Source organism: Oryzias latipes, chromosome 12 (assembly GCF_053564925.1).
Source record: "Oryzias latipes strain Hd-rR chromosome 12, Olatipes_Hd-rR_3.1".
NCBI classification, from domain to species: domain Eukaryota; kingdom Metazoa; phylum Chordata; class Actinopteri; order Beloniformes; family Adrianichthyidae; genus Oryzias; species Oryzias latipes.
This window is the reverse complement of record NC_136248.1, coordinates 32,173,296-32,191,888: the sequence shown is the minus strand read 5'-3', so window position 1 is coordinate 32,191,888 and position 18,593 is coordinate 32,173,296. Positions and strand designations below refer to the sequence as shown.

The 18,593-nt window shown below is 47.5% G+C and overlaps 1 protein-coding gene across 1 annotated transcript in view; it reads left to right on the top strand.

Moving 5' to 3' along the window:
* gfra2b (GDNF family receptor alpha 2b) overlaps positions 1 to 18,593 on the top strand; it is a 58,036-nt gene that overhangs the window by 36,903 nt on the left and 2,540 nt on the right. Inside the window, exons 4-9 of the mRNA XM_023960923.2 lie at positions 6,036 to 6,235; positions 10,083 to 10,270; positions 13,984 to 14,093; positions 14,305 to 14,445; positions 14,698 to 14,876; positions 18,238 to 18,285. Of these exons, the coding sequence (XP_023816691.1) occupies positions 6,036 to 6,235; positions 10,083 to 10,270; positions 13,984 to 14,093; positions 14,305 to 14,445; positions 14,698 to 14,876; positions 18,238 to 18,285 (866 nt within the window). The remainder of the gene's footprint in view (positions 1 to 6,035; positions 6,236 to 10,082; positions 10,271 to 13,983; positions 14,094 to 14,304; positions 14,446 to 14,697; positions 14,877 to 18,237; positions 18,286 to 18,593) is intronic.

The window sequence follows — 18,593 nt, the reverse complement described above, 5'->3', positions numbered from 1 at the left end:
GTGTCTGTGTGTGAGTCTCTGTGCGTGTCTCTGTGTGAGTCTATGTGTGTGTGTGTCTCTGTGTGAGTCTATGTGTGTGTGTGTCTCTGTGTGAGTCTCTGTGTGTGTGTCTGTGTGTGTGTCTGTGTGTGAGTCTCTGTGTGTGTGTGTGTGTCTCTGTGTGAGTCTCTGTGTGTGTCTGTGTGTGTGTGTCTCTGTGTGAGTCTCTGTGTGTGTGTGTCTCCGTGTGAGTCTCTGTGTGTGTCTCTGTGTGAGTCTCTGTGTGTGTCTCTGTGTGAGTCTCTGTGTGTGTCTGTGTGTGTGTGTCTCTGTGTGAGTCTCTGTGTGTGTGTGTCTCTGTGTGAGTCTCTGTGTGTGTCTCTGTGTGAGTCTCTGTGTGTGTCTGTGTGTGTGTGTGCAGTGCAGGGTTGTGCTCGTTCTGTAGAACTGTGTGATGGAGATAACGGGACGACCCGGGGCGACGCTCTGATTGGCCGGCGTTCTGCCCCCCCAGTGCTCTCCCCAGTTTGCTCTCCTTTTTCAAACACGGCCGTCCCTCTACCATCACGCCGCCGCTGATGGAGGATGGGGGCGGAGCTAAACAGACCCAGGCTGTAGCAGAGAGACGTTTCCATCAGAAGCTTTGAGGTCTTCCTCCGTTTTGGTTGGTGCAGGTTTTGGCTCCGGGTTGGATTTGGGGTTTCGTCTGTAAAGGATCAGTTTGTGCACAAAAACAGGAAGAAAAGTGTTGAAATCAGTCAAATCAGAGGACAAAAACTATAAATAACAGACGATATGACCATATTAGAAATGTGGGCGTGGTTAACAAAAAGACCTTTGTTGCCACGAAAATCCAAAAGTTTTTCTGTCGATTCATTTGAAAATGTCATCAACCTGTTCGTCTCTCCCAGACGACCAAAACATGAAATGGTTGCCATGGCGATGAAAACCAACAGACGGGGGAGGCAGAGCCTCAGTCCAGTTCTCCTAAACAGTCAATGGCTGTTTCCAAGCATGGATGTAGAAACGATGGATTCTGCAGATCCGGTCTCTGCTGCTGCAGCAGTCAGTGTCATGTTGATCAGGAGCAGCACCTGACCTTTGGCCTCTCCTAACCAGGTGAAATCTCCCCGCTGAGGCCCCGCCCCCACATCCACCTATTGACCCTATTTTTTCTAACCTCCACCACTAGGGGGCCTTGGCTCTGATCAGACATGGAGCTCTGAGATGTTTGACTGAAGCCACATGTTCAGATACAACGCAGTGATGATTGAACATCAAGAAAAGCCATCCTTAATGGAGGGATCTCAAAGTGTTGTATGATGTCACTTCCTGTCTGTCATTCGAACTCAATCCCCCAGATTGAAAAAAGTCTGGACTCTGCTGATGGAGGTTCTGGTTCCTCATCCATCACGGAGACGCTGCTGAGGCTTTCTGTAACGCCGCCTTCATAAATCTGAGCCACTTTCCTTTGACTGCGACCTTGATGATGACGCATCTTCAGACAAGAGCTCCTCCACAGCTGCAACAGTCATTCACAGAAATCTGCTTAGAGAAGAGTCTGCAGGAGAGCAAATGTTTTCTGCGTCTGCTGAAAAGTCCGTTTATGGATCCATTTCACCGACAGAGAGACGAAACAGTATCTGACCTCTCACCTGGAGGCTCCGCCCCTTCCTCCTGTCGGCTTCTGGGAGAGGAAAATGCTGATCAGCTTTGAGGAGCTGCAGGGAAGCATCACAGATGAAGCTCAGATGTCACTGTCCACTGAACCACAGCCATGTTTGCATGGAGATGTGCCTGCAGCTCCACCCCCCCCCCACACCTGCAGCACAGGTGAAGGGGGGGGAAGGGTGATGCTGTAAAAACCAAAGTACAAGCAGAGAGGAGAGCTCCTTTTTATAAATCAACATTTATGTCAAGGGCTGCATGGTGGTGTAGTGGTCAGCACTCTCACCAAGAAGGTCCTGGTTCAAATCCCAGCTGAGAGCTTTCTGTGTGGAGCGTGCAAGTATTCAAAGCAGAAATTAAACAAAAATAAGGCAAACAACAGAAATTTGAATCTATACAAAGTTACATCAAACATAGGATAATAAGTCACCAGCTGCGTTTACCTGGACGAAAGTAATCGGATAAACGTCTCATGTAAACACGCCGTTCATAATACTCTGACCCGATCAGACTCATTCTGATGGAGATAGGTGGTTCTGCTGATCCGATCGTTGGTCATTACTGGGCGGGTTTAGGTCATGCATAGACGGGACGGCGCTCCAGAGGAGGAGCACGAACAGGACCGAGCGGCTGCTGCACCCGTGTGAAGCGTGTCTCTGAGCAGAGCAGCCGGACTCCTAGCGTTGTGTTTGCGGGCAAAGGGGAGGCACTTTGTTACGGTGTGGCGCTTCGGAGGTTTCGGACCACAGTCTGGCCAGCCGCTCTGCTGGACTCAGGAGAACCAGGTCTCAGAGCAGAGGAGCGGCTCTGGAAATGCACAAAAGCAGAAATGCCGCTCAGTCCTGGAAAACCGAGCAAACAATCAGATGAATTTGTGTTTCCAGTCGTGTCCAGACAGAATAAAGGCTGATGTGATTCCCACATGTTTACGTTCAGCTAAGATGCAGACTGAGGCTTTGACTGCATGGATTTATGTTCAAAGGCTAAATGCTGTTAGCATGTGTTAGCCTAATCCTGACCCTTCTTCCAGCTCTGTTCCTCCAAGAAAAAAACACGGATTAAAAGAGATCATTAGTGAACAAGCTCTTAATAAAAATAATAATGATGTCCAAATGATGTGTTCTGAACAAACGTGTGACCCATGTAAACGTTTGTTGTAATCGCATAAAGTTTTTCTGGGTTCAATTCTAATCCGATCCGATCAAAGACATTTAGCACATAGAACCGCTGCTATAGAAATTGTTCCTCGTTGACGTGTGGGGTTTCCTCCCACAGTCCAACAACAGGATTCTTGTGATTCTTCTGATGTTTCTTAATAGTTCCTACGTTAACATGAGTGTGTTTGAGTTCGGGGCGGCCGTGGTGCAGCGGTAGGGCGGTCGACCCACGATTGTAAAATTGTATGTCCGATTCCTGCCTTGCACGCCCATGAGTTGAAGTGTCCTTGGGCAAGATACTGAACCCCACCTTGCCTCTGGTGGGAGGTTGGTGCCATTGTTCAGCAGCGGAGCCGCCATCAGTGTGTGAATGTGTGTGACTGTGTGTGTGACTGTGTGAGTGAATGTGTGTGTGACTGTGTGTCTGACTGTGTGTGTGAATGTGTGTGTGACTGTGTGTGTGACTGTGTGTGTGACTGTGTGTGTGACTGTGTGTGTGACTGTGTGTGACTGTGTGTGTGACTGTGTGTGTGAATGTGTGTGACTGTGTGTGTGACTGTGTGTGTGAATGTGTGTGTGACTGTGTGTGTGACTGTGTGTGTGAATGTGTGTGTGACTGTGTGTGTGAGTGTGTGTGTGTGTGTGTGAATGTGTGTGTGACTGTGTGTGTGAATGTGTGTGTGACTGTGTGTGTGACTGTGTGTGTGAATGTGTGTGTGACTGTGTGTGTGAATGTGTGTGTGACTGTGTGTGTGACTGTGTGTGACTGTGTGTGTGAATGTGTGTGTGACTGTGTGTGTGTGTGTGTGTGTGACTGTGTGTGTGACTGTGTGTGTGACTGTGTGTGTGACTGTGTGTGTGACTGTGTGTGACTGTGTGTGTGAATGTGTGTGTGACTGTGTGTGTGACTGTGTGTGTGACTGTGTGTGTGACTGTGTGTGTGACTGTGTGTGACTGTGTGTGTGAATGTGTGTGTGACTGTGTGTGTGAATGTGTGTGTGACTGTGTGTGTGACTGTGTGTGTGTGACTGTGTGTGTGACTGTGTGTGTGACTGTGTGTGTGACTGTGTGTGTGACTGTGTGTGTGTGACTGTGTGTGTGACTGTGTGTGTGACTGTGTGTGTGACTGTGTGTGTGACTGTGTGTGTGAATGTGTGTGTGACTGTGTGTGACTGTGTGTGTGACTGTGTGTGTGACTGTGTGTGTGACTGTGTGTGACTGTGTGTGTGACTGTGTGTGTGACTGTGTGTGTGTGACTGTGTGTGTGACTGTGTGTGTGACTGTGTGTGTGTGACTGTGTGTGTGACTGTGTGTGTGACTGTGTGTGTGACTGTGTGTGTGACTGTGTGTGTGAATGTGTGTGACTGTGTGTGTGACTGTGTGTGTGACTGTGTGTGTGACTGTGTGTGTGAAAAGCGCTATAGAAGTATACACCATTTACCATTTGATTGGGTGTTTCTGCAACGGACTGGCGACCAGTCCAGGATGAACCCAACAGAAGGCAGGTTAGGCTCCGGAACTCCTGTGACCCAAAAGGGATTAGGCAGGTTCAGACGATGAGTGGATGGATCAGAACCAGAGATTCTCACGGTGGGCATCTTTCTGGTGTTTGCTCGTCTACATAATTTAATAAACATTGTTTCTCTGTTATGGCTCAGATTTTTGGTATTTTTGGTAGTTTCATCATCATCAGCCAGGAGTCAGTCAGAATTTCAGTTCCAGTTCTGGTCATCTTGGTTCTGTGAGGCGGTCCGCATGCTGAACCGTTAGGAAAGCTGAATCCTTGTGAAGAAGAGAGTCCTGACTCTGCGTTCTCGGCTTAGGGCGTTCCTATTTTTATGCTCAGGAACAAGGAAAGTCAACGATCCGGTTTCATTTAGCTCAGTAGCAGCAGAGCCGCTCGTTTCATTCATGATCAGCCTTTTCCTGGAAACGGCTGCTGTTTATCTGAGGGGCTCAGGACTGCATACTTGTGAGTGCATGTGTGTGTGTGTGAGTGCATGTGTGTGTGTGTGAGTGCATGTGTGTGTGTGTGTGAGTGCATGTGTGTGTGTGTGTGCCGGCACTAAAATGCCAGGAGGTGTTTGAGTCTCCACCAAACGTGACCCATCAGAGCAGACTTTGTCAGCGGCGATAAAGGTTTAGCTGCTGTTACATAAAAGGCAGAACAAACAGTTTTAGAGCTTCACTTCTTAGCTGGAATACATGTGAAGATCTCACTTAGAAGACGCTTCATTGCTGTGTCTGCAACAGGAAAAAGCAACAGAAAAGAAAGATAAGAAGGAAACATGGACTTGTGTTTGATTCTGTTGAGTAAAAAATCGGTTTTACGACTCTGATGAGCCGCTGCAGATCAACAGGAAACAACAAAGAGAAAAAACTCAGACGGCATTTAATTCCTTCAGAGGAAAATAATGGTTTTCAGAGGATTTAAAGGGAAACCGACAGGTGGAACAAAGACGACTTCAGTCTATTCCAACCAAAAGGAAGTCATCAGGTTTGCAGACGATGGAGTCGTTTTCCAGGATGACCCTGATTGGTCATAAAAGGATCCGTTTAAGAACACGAGGAGCATCACCTGATCTCATCCAGCAGCTGATGGACCTGAAAGACTAAGTTGAATAATTTTCTCTGTAAAAAAACCTATGAATGACAACTCTGATTCTTTTCACACCTCTCCTTGGAAATATGGAATCCTGAAACATCTGAACGACCTCTAACATGACGTCAGCTCAGTGGACACACCTTTACGTCCAAAATTCATTGAATAATCTAAACATTTGATGTCACTGCAGCAGCTTCTGAGCGGCTGTCAGATGTTTTCCTCGCCGTCAGACTTCCTCTGATTCTGTTTTACAGCACGTTGTGGCGGGAAAACAATTTCATGAGACGGTTCCACAGCCTGACATTTCATTAAAGGCTGCTCTCCGACTGTGGCCGACGTGTCTCATCATTTATGAACCGTCAGAGCAGCAGCCGTCTCCAAGAAAATCCTTTTCTGGAAATTATCGGAACTCAGACGCAGATGTTCCAGTTTGCTGATGCGCATCCGTCTGCCTTCCTTACCCAGAATTCTGAATTGTGTGTTTTAGTTTTAGTTGTGTGTTTCTGTTCTGGTTGTGTGTCATGTAGTTGTTCACTCTGATCTCAGTTCAGCAACTGATCCAACATTGTGTTGTTGTTATTGTGCGGGTCTGCTTCATCCTTCGATCTCCTCCTCTTCCTCCTCAGACTCGTCTCTGTCCAAGGTGAGCCCCTGCTCCGAGGCGGGGAAACCCTGTAATCCTTGTCTGGATGCCACTAAAGCCTGCAACCTCAACGAAACGTGTAAACGTCTGCGCTTCGCCTACAACTCCATCTGCAGCAAGGCCACGCCCCCACAGTCCTCTGTGGCCAATCAGGAGCCATGCAGCAGAAAGCGGTGTCAGAAGGTGGGTGGATCTTGGGATGATCCCAAGTGTGACATTCAGATGGATCCACAGTTTGTTTGTTTCAGGAGAAAACTTTCAGTGTGTGTGGAGATTAAAAAAGATGAGATTTAAATAATCTGTTTACCTTTTCCATGCCATCCAGTCTGCTTAAACATTATATCCCACAATGGTAGATCCTCCTATATCCTAATATCCTAGTATCCGGTATATCCTAGCAGCAGTAGAACCTCTTCCAGCAGCAGTAGATCCTCCTATAGAAGCAGCAAATCCTTTTTCAGCAGCAGTATATCCCCTTTCAGCAGCAGCAGATCCTCTTTCAGCAGCAGCAGATCCTCTTTCAGCAGCAGCAGATCCTCTTTCAGCAGCAGCAGATCCTCTTCCAGCAGCAGCAGATCCTCTTCCAGCAGCAGTAGATCCTCCTATAGAAGCAGCAAATCCTTTTTCAGCAGCAGTATATCCCCTTTCAGCAGCAGTAGATCCCCTTTCAGCAGCAGCAGATCATCTTTCAGCAGCAGCAGATCCTCTTTCAGCAGCAGCAGATCCTCTTCCAGCAGCAGTAGATCCTCCTATAGTAGCAGCAAATCCTCTTTCAGCAGCAGCAGATCCTCTTCCATCAGCAGTAGATCCTCCTATAGAAGCAGCAAATCCTCTTTCAGCAGCAGCAGATCATTTTTCAGCAGCAGCAGATCCTCTTTCAGCAGCAGCAGATCCTCTTCCATCAGCAGTAGATCCTCCTATAGAAGCAGCAAATCCTCTTTCAGCAGCAGCAGATCCTTTTTCAGCAGCAGCAGATCCTCTTTCAGCAGTAGCAGATCCTCTTTCAGCAGCAGCAGATCCTCTTTCAGCAGCAGCAGATCCTCTTTCAGCAGCAGCAGATCCTTTTTCAGCAGCAGCAGATCCTCTTCCAGCAGGAGTAGATCTTCCTATAGAAGCAGCAAATCCTTTTTCAGCAGCAGTATATCCCCTTTCAGCAGCAGCAGATCCCCTTTCAGCAGCAGCAGATCCCCTTTCAGCAGCAGCAGATCCTCTTTCAGCAGCAGCAGATCCTCTTTCAGCAGCAGCAGATCCTCTTCCAGCAGCAGCAGATCCTCTTCCAGCAGCAGTAGATCCTCCTATAGTAGCAGCAAATCCTCTTTCAGCAGCAGCAGATCCTCTTCCATCAGCAGTAGATCCTCCTATAGAAGCAGCAAATCCTCTTTCAGCAGCAGCAGATCATTTTTCAGCAGCAGCAGATCCTCTTTCAGCAGCAGCAGATCCTCTTCCATCAGCAGTAGATCCTCCTATAGAAGCAGCAAATCCTCTTTCAGCAGCAGCAGATCCTTTTTCAGCAGCAGCAGATCCTCTTTCAGCAGTAGCAGATCCTCGTTCAGCAGCAGCAGATCCTCTTTCAGCAGCAGCAGATCCTTTTTCAGCAGCAGCAGATCCTCTTTCAGCAGTAGCAGATCCTCTTTCCGCAGAGCCGAGCGAAAGTGGCGCAAGTCAAACTCCAGGTTCATTATGGAATATATAAGGGGGAGTTGTACGCTTACAACCAGATCTTATGCAGAACAAGGGAAAGGTACTTCTCTGAAATCATTGGAAGTTGCAGCAGCAACTCTCGTATCCTGTTCACAACAGTTAACAGATTAACTAACCCTCCAACCCAGCTACCAATAGAACTGGTTTGCACACCCAAATGTAATGAGTTTGCTGTATTTTTTAATGACAAGGTTCAGGGCATTAAAAAAGCCATCAACTCCACATCATATAACTATCGAACGGCCACCTACTCACTCTAAGCTGACTCACTTTGTACCTGTCACTGACCAAACTGTCCAAGAGACCATCACCCGTCTGAGCTCGTCTACATGCTGCCTTGATGTGTTACCCACTAGATTTCTAAAGTCTGTCCTGAACAGTGTGTTGCCATCAATTACTCAAATAGTTAACATGTCTCTTCAATCTGGAATATTTCCAGAGGCCTTAAAAACTGCAGTCATTAAACCCCTCCTGAAAAAGAGCGGTCTTGATCCCACTGTACTGAATAATTACAGACCTATCTCTAATCTGCCATTTTTAGGAAAAGTCCTTGAAAAAGTTGTCTACCAACAGCTCACTGATTTTCTCTTATTAAACAATTCATTTGATGTTTTCCAGTCAGGTTTTAGACCCCATCATAGCACAGAAACTGTTCTTATCAAGGTAACCAACGACATCCGCCTGAACACTGATGATGGCAAAGTCACTGTCTTAATCCTGCTAGACCTGAGCGCTGCCTTTGATACTGTTGATCATGGGATCCTTTTGCACAGACTCCAAGACTGGGTTGGCATCTCTGGATCTGCCCTAAGTTGGCTCAAGTCTTATCTAGAAGACAGGAAATACTTTGTTGAAATTGGGAGTTGTGTCTCAGACTACATGGGCTTGAATTGTGGTGTGCCCCAGGGATCGATCCTGGGACCCCTTCTGTTCAACCTCTACATGCTGCCACTAGGGCAGTTAATACGCAGCAATAACATATCTTATCACAACTATGCAGATGATACTCAGATCTATGTGTCACTGACAACAGGTGAATATGGGCCGGTGGATTCTCTCAACCACTGCCTCCAACAGATCAGCGCGTGGATGCAGAACAACTTTCTCCAGCTAAACTCAGACAAGACCGAAGTTATTGTTTTTGGCCCACAGAAACAAAGAGAAATTGTCAGCAGCTACCTTCATTCTCTGTCTCTTAAACCCTCAAATCAAGTCAGAAATTTAGGGGTAATCATGGACTCTGACCTGAACTTTAACAGCCATATCAAGTCAGTAACATCAGCGGCATTTTACCACCTGAAAAACATTGCCAAAATCAAAAACATAGTGTCAAAGCCAGACCTGGAGATACTTATTCATGCATTTGTCTCCAGCAGGTTAGACTACTGTAACGGCCTGCTCACCGGCCTCTCCAAACGAGCTGTAAAACAGCTTCAGTACATCCAGAATGCTGCTGCTCGAGAACCAGGAAGTATGATCACATTAGTCCTGTGCTCAGGTCTCTGCACTGGCTCCCTGTACCTCAAAGAATAGACTTCAAAGCAGCTCTGCTTGTGTACAAGTCTCTCCATGGCCGAGCACCAAAGTACATCTCTGACATGTTAGTGCCATATGAACCATCTCGTACTCTGAGGACCTCAGGGGCCGGCCTCCTGTTGATTCCCAGAGTCAGAACTAAACAAGGGGAATCAGCGTTTCAATATTCTGCAGCTAAAATCTGGAACAGCCTCCCTGAAGTCGTAAGACAGGCCTCTTCTGTGTTCATGTTCAAATCTAGACTTAAAACATTTCTGTTTAGCCGTGTATATGACTGAAAGGTACTATCTGCACCTTTCTTTCCTTCCTTTCTTTTTAAATCTTTTTTTTTTTTTTTTTTTTTTCCTTTTCTTTTAAAGTAAATTTTATGTTGATTATTTCTATGATGTATTGTGATTTTAATGCATTTTTCTGTTTTGTGAAGCACCTTGAATTACTTTGTGTACGAATTGTGCTATACAAATAAACTTGCCTTGCCTTGCCTTTCAGCAGCAGCAGATCCTTTTTCAGCAGCAGCAGATCCTCTTTCAGCAGCAGCAGATCCTCTTTCAGCAGCAGCAGATCCTTTTTCAGCAGCAGCAGATCCTCTTTCAGCAGCAGCAGATCCTCTTTCAGCAGCAGCAGATCCTCTTTCATTAGCAGCAGATCCTCTTTCAGCAGCAGCAGATCCTTTTTCAGCAGCAGCAGATCCTCTTTCAGCAGCAGCAGATCCTCCTGCTCTGTGACGCTGACTGGATCCATCAGCAGGGGCGTGTCCAGAGCCTGAATCCGGTCTGTGTTCTGCTGCCCTCAGGCTCTGCGGCAGTTCTTCGAGCGCGTCTCCTGGGAGCTCAGCTATCCGCTGCTGTTCTGCTCGTGTCCGGACCAGGCGTGCGCCGAGCGCCGCCGCCGCACCATCGTCCCGTCCTGCTCCCACCAGGAGAGACACAGGCCCGGCTGCCTGGAGCAACGGCACACCTGTCGCTCCGATGCCCTTTGCAGGTGAGCAGAATGCACAGAACAGAAACTGGATCCTCCTCCAGATGATTCCTGAAGGTGACATGATCCTGGTGATTCTGGTCATTCAGGAATGTTTCTGTTTATTCCTTCTGATCCGAATCACTTTGGGTTTGATAAAAGGGGACGATGAGGTTCTTCTGCTGGATCCAGGTAATCCAGTTTTCTGGTGTTTAAAGGATATATTTGTGTAATGGAGCAGAAAACACGGATCTCTCTCCTAAAAACAAGAATTCTGTTCCTGTAACGTCTTTACAGAGCTCCTCTATGCTCCACCCGTTACCTTTCTAAGTGCTCGGGTTTTAATATCCCTGCTGTAACTTAGGCCCCGCCCACACATGTTCAAATACCAAGAAGTGGGGAAGAGGACGGGTTCCAATCGGTCGAAGATCAAAGTTGTAATGAGAGGAAAGTGAGGGCTGGAGTTCAGTCTGCAGGCTGTTTCTGCGCCTTTCATCACAGTGAAGTCATCTGCTCGTGCACGAGCTTCACGTGCGCTGTGCCTTCTGACAGCGGCTGTGGCGGCGTGCGTCCATCACCTGGAGACAATTGGATAATTTCATGTTTGTCTTTGTATTCAAAGCGAAGCTGCTTTGATAAAGGCTCTGAAGGCGGTGGGGTTTCCGCGCGCCCCTGAAGGCAGCGTGTGGGAGCGTCTCTTGGGTTTGAAGGTTAAACTCTTTATATTAGCGCTTGTTCTCAGACGTCATGAGCCCACGCTCTCTCTGCTAATTGTTAGCCTCAGTGTCCCTCATGGTAAAGGAGGAAGGAAGGTTGCCATGGTAACAAACCGTTTGGTCCTTTGGCTTCTGGAGGGATTCGTCTGGATCGAAGCATAAACAGATTTATAGCAGAACATACAGATGTTTGGGTTCTCCTGTTCCACAGGTTCTGAGTCTTCCTGGAACCTGGTCACAGGCAGAGCAGCACCAGGAGCAGAACCGGGTTGTTGGTGTCATCACCGTGGAAACCGTGTTTTGACATCGTTTCAACCTAAATGTTTAGCTCATTTTCAGTTGGTTATTTTAAGTTCCACAAATGTTTGAACGAATGGATGCACCACGGCGTCTGAACTATAAGCCCCTCCTCCAGGGCCTGAGAGGCGTGGCCATTTTCCTCTCTGCCTGCGTTGTGACAGGTGATGAGGGTTTAAGAGCTTCCTCAAAAATACTGACAAAGAAGAAGCTCCAGCTTCTTGTGTGGCCGGCGTCAGGTTTTCCCAGCTGTCTTTGAACGCATCGCTGGTGAAGGTTTCCAGCATGAAGCTGTGTAAGTCTGACCCGAAATTACATCAGAGACGTCTGGTTAGGTTGTGTGACATCACAGACCTGAGTGCTGCCTTCACTGCAGCGTGGAAACATTTATCTAGAAGTGACAAATGAATATCTGAAAAGATGTGACCCCCCCCATGAAAGGATGCCTTCAGATGAGAGCAGAGAAAAATGAGATGAATGGGAGATGTTTTTGGGAGGGGGGGGGTCGTCCTCTGTGACCTACAGAAAGGAGGCAGTTATTTCCATCACGCCGCCACCTCACCTCACTGCCCGTGTAATGGAGCGCCGCCGTCTATAGATTGGCTCTCCCTCTGCCCCCTCCCCGGTTTGGAAGACTCATTATAGATGAGCTGGGGGTGGGGGGGTATTTATAGGGTCTGGTGGGACAGGAAGAGCCTGATGTCTGTTCGACCTCTGAAGGTCCTAAAAAGGTCATTTCAACCAAATTTGACTGACTTGGAGGGACGTGCACGACACATGCGCACTCCTGTCCGTGCACGACACATGCGCACTCCTGTCCGTGCACGACACATGCGCAGCCCTGTCCGTGCACGTCTCCTCTGTGTAACAGGAGAACAACAGCTTTGATTCCTGATTCTGCTGAGTCAGCGTTGGTGTGGGCTTTAGTGCCGTGTCAGCGCTGGTTCTGTTTTGTTGGGCTGACGCTTCACTTCGGTTCTGCTCCCATGAAACGTTCCTTCGCTCTCCAGCAGGAGGGTTTCCTCAGGATGAGACGGACCGGACCGGAACCGGAACCGGACCCAGCTTTTCCAGCTGAGTCGGCAGATTTCTCAGATAAACGTTGAACAAACCAGATGAAATTTCCTTTTCAGTCTTTGGGTAGAACCTGCAGATTCTACCTTCAGAAACAGAGTTCTGGATTCTGGACTCACAAACTCTTGAAAAGTGGTTCTGAAAGGCGATGAGACCCACAAACAAATGAACAGAATCGTTTTCATAAAAATGTCCTAAAGAAACAAGATTCAAATCTGTTTTCCCTTTGTAAAGGTGAAACTATTGACCAATAGAGGAAGAGGATACGTTTTGAAATGAGCTAAAAACTTTCATATTTAGATATTTTTATTTGATCAATTGAAACATTATGTCCTGAAATAGAAGTAGAATTTCACATTTTAATATAAAGTTGTCAAAATGATGTTAATGATGAGTCAAGACATCTAGAGTTCCTACATGACGTCATCAAAATATTGAAGATTTATTCTCTTAAACCGCGTCCTTACATCTTTATTAGTTTTAAGTTTTGTCTCATTTCAATTATAAAAAGATTAGAAACGGAACAAAACTATTTGGTTCTATTTTGTGTTTTTGAACTTTTGATGCTTTTATCCTTCTGGTCTAAAACATTTGTTTTATTGTGTAAATAATAGTTGGTAAATGTCAAATCGAGGTCCTTAAATGTCCCTGTTTTCATTCCAATTTCTGATGAATTCCCAAATCGGGTTCATGGCTCCTTTTGTTGTTTGTTGTGTTTAGTTTCTGAAGAGAAACTAAAGATGAAGAGCTACACGCATGTGCAAACGTTCCTCTGCATGTTGCTTCAATGGCGTTTGAGAATAAATGCTTCCTTTTCACCATAAACACGAATCAGAGAAATCAAAGAGAAGCAGGACTTGGTATGTCTGCCTTAATCCCTGTTAATGCAGACGTGCTAATTAAATGACACGGGGGAGCCGTAACACCCCATGACTGACAGTTAGGGTCAGGCTGGGGGGGGGCTCGCCCCTCTGAGTGACAGCCGGCTCCTCTCAGCCCCTAACGTGGCTGTAGGTCTGTGCACGCTATGAGGAGGTCAAAAAGACACCACCCCCTCATTAACACTGCGGCTGAAAAAACGAGGTGTCGCCTCTATCTGACCCCCCCGTTTCTGTCCTGATGAGGAGTTCTGGTTCAGGTGATGAAGAGTTAAAGTCTCCGCCTGCTGCATCTGCAGCTCATTCATGAAACGTCCACTCATGACTGAGATCACTGCAGAGACAAACGAGGAGACAAACAAATATTCAGATCTCACCACTTACTGCTGCTGGCTGTGGGAGGGGCTGAGTTACTGCTGGGACATCAGCTGGCTGTGGGAGGGGCTGAGTTACTGCTGCGACATCAGCTGGCCGTGGGAGGGGCTGAGTTACTGCTGCGACATCAGCTGGCCGTGGGAGGGGCTGAGTTACTGCTGGGACATCAGCTGGCCGTGGGAGGGGCTGACCCAAACGTGTTTCCTCTAATCATCACTGTAACACGGATCAGAAACAGAAACACGATCAAAGGACTCAAACCCTGAAAACTGGACAGTCACTTGACCAAAGCTTTGCGTTTTTGTGATGCTGGAGCTTCAGAACAGACATGTGGTCGTCTGTTTCTGCAGTTCATGGGGGGGTCAGACCTGGGTCCTCTGACGTCTCTTCTCTGCAGGTCTCGGCTGGCGGATTTCCACACAAACTGTCAGGTGACCCCCCACACCGCCACCAGCTGCCCCCACGACAACTACCACGGCTGCCTCATGTCCTACGTGGGCCTCATAGGTATGTGCACGTGCCTCGTGCATGACTGAGCTGGAGGGGGCGAGTCAGGGGCCTGTTTTAGCCTGGGGGGGGCAAACGTCAGAGATTCAGAGGGAAATGTCTCATTTGAGGATTTAATATGAAAGCAGGTGACTCACCCCCACCCCCGCTGAAGTCCTCTCTCTCTCTTTCCTTTTGGATGATCTTCATTTTAATGCCCCCCTCCCCCCAGGCTCAGATGTGACACCAAACTACAGCGACAACAGTCCCAGCAACATCAGCATCAGCCTGTGGTGCAGCTGCAGGGGGGGCGGCCAGCAGGAGGCGCAGTGCGAGGCCTTCCACCGCGACTTCACCCACAACACCTGCCTGAGTGAGTTCGGCACGTGCACGCCTGCCACGTGCACGTGGCTGCTTGATGAACAGAAGTCATGTCTGATCATTTGTTCCAGAAAGCTGTTATTGAATGGATCCATAATTATTGATTCTCTGATTGATCCACAGACCCCTTTAGAAACGTCACGCATGACAAAGAAAGACGATTGAACAGAAAACATCATCAACTGACGTTCAGGAACATCAGACTTACATGTTGAATCCTGTTTGTGCCCCCCCCCCCCTTCAGAAAACGCCATCCTGTCCTTCGGCTACGGAGCAGAAGGAGGGGGGCCCCTGGTGACCGAGCTCCCGTCCACTTTTCTGGCCCCCGCCCGGCCGCCAGTCATGTCCAAACCTGCCCCCTCACTCCAGGCCATCAAGCCCCTGGACACGGCCTGCGTGTTCTCCACATGCGCTAACCTGCAGGTGAGGAGGGGGGCACAAGCTTTCATTCAAATTGGTCCTATGCACATGTATGGGGGGGTCGACCCGTACGGGTTCTGTGGTTTTTTGGGTTGTCCGGTCCGTGGAGGGTCCTAGAGAGGAGCGGCTGCACCTTAAGGGGAGGGCAGCTACCATCAGGCTCGGATGGTCAAGGAATGTTATGAAAATGGAACGTACCATTATCGTGGGTGAGGTAAATGTAGCATTCATTAGGATAATGCACAGGTGATGCTGTGCTATTTCACTCCAGTGGTTAGTGAGGGGAGAGTAGTGGCTGTTCTACACTACCTACTACAACTTTGACGACATCCTTTTGTTTTCCCCATCTGTATTTGGTCAATTTACACAAAAAATGCATGAATTTTATAACTCTTAGTACCGGGGGGTCAAAGTCAGTCACACAGGGGGCCTAAATTGTGCGTCTCTGGTCCTGTGTGCGTGTCTGGTCCTGTGTGCGTCTCTGGTCCAGTGTGTGTCTCTGGTCCAGTGTGTGTCTCTGGTCCAGTGTGCGTGTCTGGTCCTGTGTGCGTCTCTGGTCCTGTGTGTGTGTCTCTGGTCCTGTGTGCGTGTCTGGTCCTGTGTGCGTGTCTGGTCCTGTGTGCGTCTCTGGTCCTGTGTGCGTCTCTGGTCCAGTGTGTGTCTCTGGTCCTGTGTGCGTGTCTGGTCCTGTGTGTGTGTCTCTGGTCCTGTGTGTGTGTCTCTGGTCCTGTGTGTGTGTCTGGTCCTGTGTGCGTCTCTGGTCCTGTGTGCGTGTCTGGTCCTGTGTGTGTGTCTGGTCCTGTGTGTGTGTCTCTGGTCCTGTGTGTGTGTCTGGTCCTGTGTGCGTCTCTGGTCCTGTGTGCGTGTCTGGTCCTGTGTGTGTGTCTCTGGTCCTGTGTGTGTGTCTGGTCCTGTGTGCGTCTCTGGTCCAGTGTGTGTCTCTGGTCCTGTGTGTGTCTCTGGTCCTGTGTGTGTCTCTGTGAAACAGATCAGAGGATTTGATTTGTTTAAAACCTGTTATTGTGAAAATCATTTTTAGGTCTTATAAAACATTAAAAACTAAACCATAGAACTCATCACTGAGATTACCGTATTTTCCGGACTATAAGTCGCCCTTTTTTTCATAGTTTGGCAAGGGGTGCGACTTATACTCCGCAGCGACTTATATTAGAACTAAATTGAAATAAATACATTGTTTACCCTCCTGTTATGTTCATTTGTGAGTAACAGAGATGATGTTCCTGGGTCAATTTGATGTATGAGGTATGTTAAGTGACTCAGAGAATCAGCAAACCTTTTTTTACACTAAGATCTTGAAGGCTAACAACATAATATTCTATTTTCCAATGATTTCATAGATTCAGAAATGCAATAAAAATGACAACCGTTTCTACAAATACAGGATGAAAACAGAGTATTAGTTGGGCGATGATGCTTCATGAAAGGAATAAATAAATATGAGAAAGAATTACTGTGAAATTATGAGATAAACAATCTGCTATGATTGTGTCATATGAGGTTATGGAACTTATTAGTTCTTGGTCTCAGATTTTGTCAAGTAAATTTCCCGTCAAAATGCGACTTATAGTCCAGTGCGACTTATCTGTGTTTTTTTCTACTTTATAATACATTTTTGGGCTGGTGCGACTTATACTCCGGTGCGACTTATAGTCCGGAAAATACGGTACTCCAAAATTATTTGGCATTTTTCTAATTTTGTGCAACACCAACAGTAAAAATCCTCCAAAAACCTCCGTCCATTCATAAAAATAATCTATAGTTTATTTATGATGTCATGAAGTGCAGCTGCTTTCCTGCTGTCTTTCTGTAAAATACTGACACCAACTAAACCACAGAAAAGACACGTCATCAAAATATCTACAATAGTTAGTAAATAATGACATGATTAGCATGAGATGAGGGATCCAACAGCAGCCATGATCCAGGTGTTGCGTGATTGTGGCTGCGCTCCTCGCTGCCTGTGCCCACTACCCCTCCCCTTTTCCTCACACATATCCTTCTATCAGACAGGGTGTGCAGGTGATCCGTAAGTGTCCATAGGATGTCCACACAAACTACACTCTGACTGGCTAATTCCCACATTTCTAACCGCCAGACTGCATCAAGTCATAAGTGTGGTTGTGATTAAGACACACCAGAGTGTCTAAACTTCCATTAGCCTTACTTCATGATAAACGTACCGCGTGCCCTAGATTGGTATGTTCCATTTTCATGACGTCCTTTGAGGTGACCTTAAGAACCTCACGGGAACTGGAAGACACACCTGTGTTAGGGTCCTGAGAAGTGAACTGAATGGCAGGAACACAGTCCGGGCGATCAGCGCCTCATCCCTGCCGGTCATCAGATATTCTGCTGGCAGTGACAGTGAGACAAGAATCCTGGTTACAATGATGGACGTTTTCGTCCCAAATCCAGCCCCCCGAGACACGGAAGAGGATTACATCACAAAGACGTCTCCAAGTGATGGACATGCGTAGTGAATACGTCAAGCAGCAGAATCCTTAAGAACGAACATGTGGAAGAGCAAGAACCATCAATGAAGAACAAACCCCCAGACAATATATACCCCCCCCCCCCCCCCCCGTGTCGGCAGCTGTGGCTGACTTTGGATAATGCAGTGTCTGGACAACAGAGGCACTGATGAAGGTAGAACGTTCAAAGAACAAGGACAAGTCCAGATCTACCACAGTAGCAGGACTCCAGGTAAAGGCCAAAGACTCCCCAAGACCATCAAGCAAAGAACAGGAGGATGGAAGATGCTAGTAGCTGAGAATTCATGGAAGGCTATAACCAAGAGGCTGACGTAACGGACAGAAACATCTGTGCCAAGTGGGGACTGGAGGTCTCCACATGGGAAACGTCTCCAAACGGACTTTCAGATACAGGAAGACCAAATGGTAACGGTCAGGAGAAGACGGGGTAGTGCTGGACAAGGAGGAGCAGGAAGCTGTCGTGATAGATGTAGAAGGAACAAGAACAGAATCCTCAACGCTTGGGACGTTTGACCTCCTGATATCTGTATTTATTTCCAATTCACCAGCCAGTAGTGGAACAAATGGACCGTATCTCAGGTGCATTTGGAGCAGAAGTGGTCTGATGTGTATTTGCATCGATCGGCGTCAAGAGGTTAAAGGTGGAACAAAGACTGCATCCACTCAGAGAAGGCTCACCGCTGCAGGATCATCTCTGCTCTCCAAAGAAAAACTCACTTTTGATCCAGAAATCCTCAGAAAAGCTTCAGTGACGTCTGCAAATCCGTACTCCAAACTGAGCGCGCTCAGACCGCCGATGAAAGTGAAGGTTTGGAAAAGAATCTCTTCATGCAAACTTCTCCTTTCTGCAGGATGGGGGGGAGAAGTGCGTCCCCTCGGAGGAGTTCGAGTGCGAGGAGGTGAGTTCTCGTCAAACATTGTGAAAAGTGTGAGAGACAGAAAACTGAGCAGCACTTCCTGTCTGAACAAACGACGGTTTCCCTTTGACTGAGCTGTTCATCAGCTTCATGTGAGCAGAGTTCACAGACCTGGAAGAGTTTCACCTGAAGCTGCAGAACAAGCTGCCCCTCCCCCACCTGGGTGTTCAGTGGTTGATAAAAAAGAAGTTTAGAGAGAATCGCTGCTGGTATGGAATTCTAACCCCCCCAAAATGACAGATCCCCGACGTGACTCTAAATGACACGCTGAGGTCTGAATCTGCCGCAGA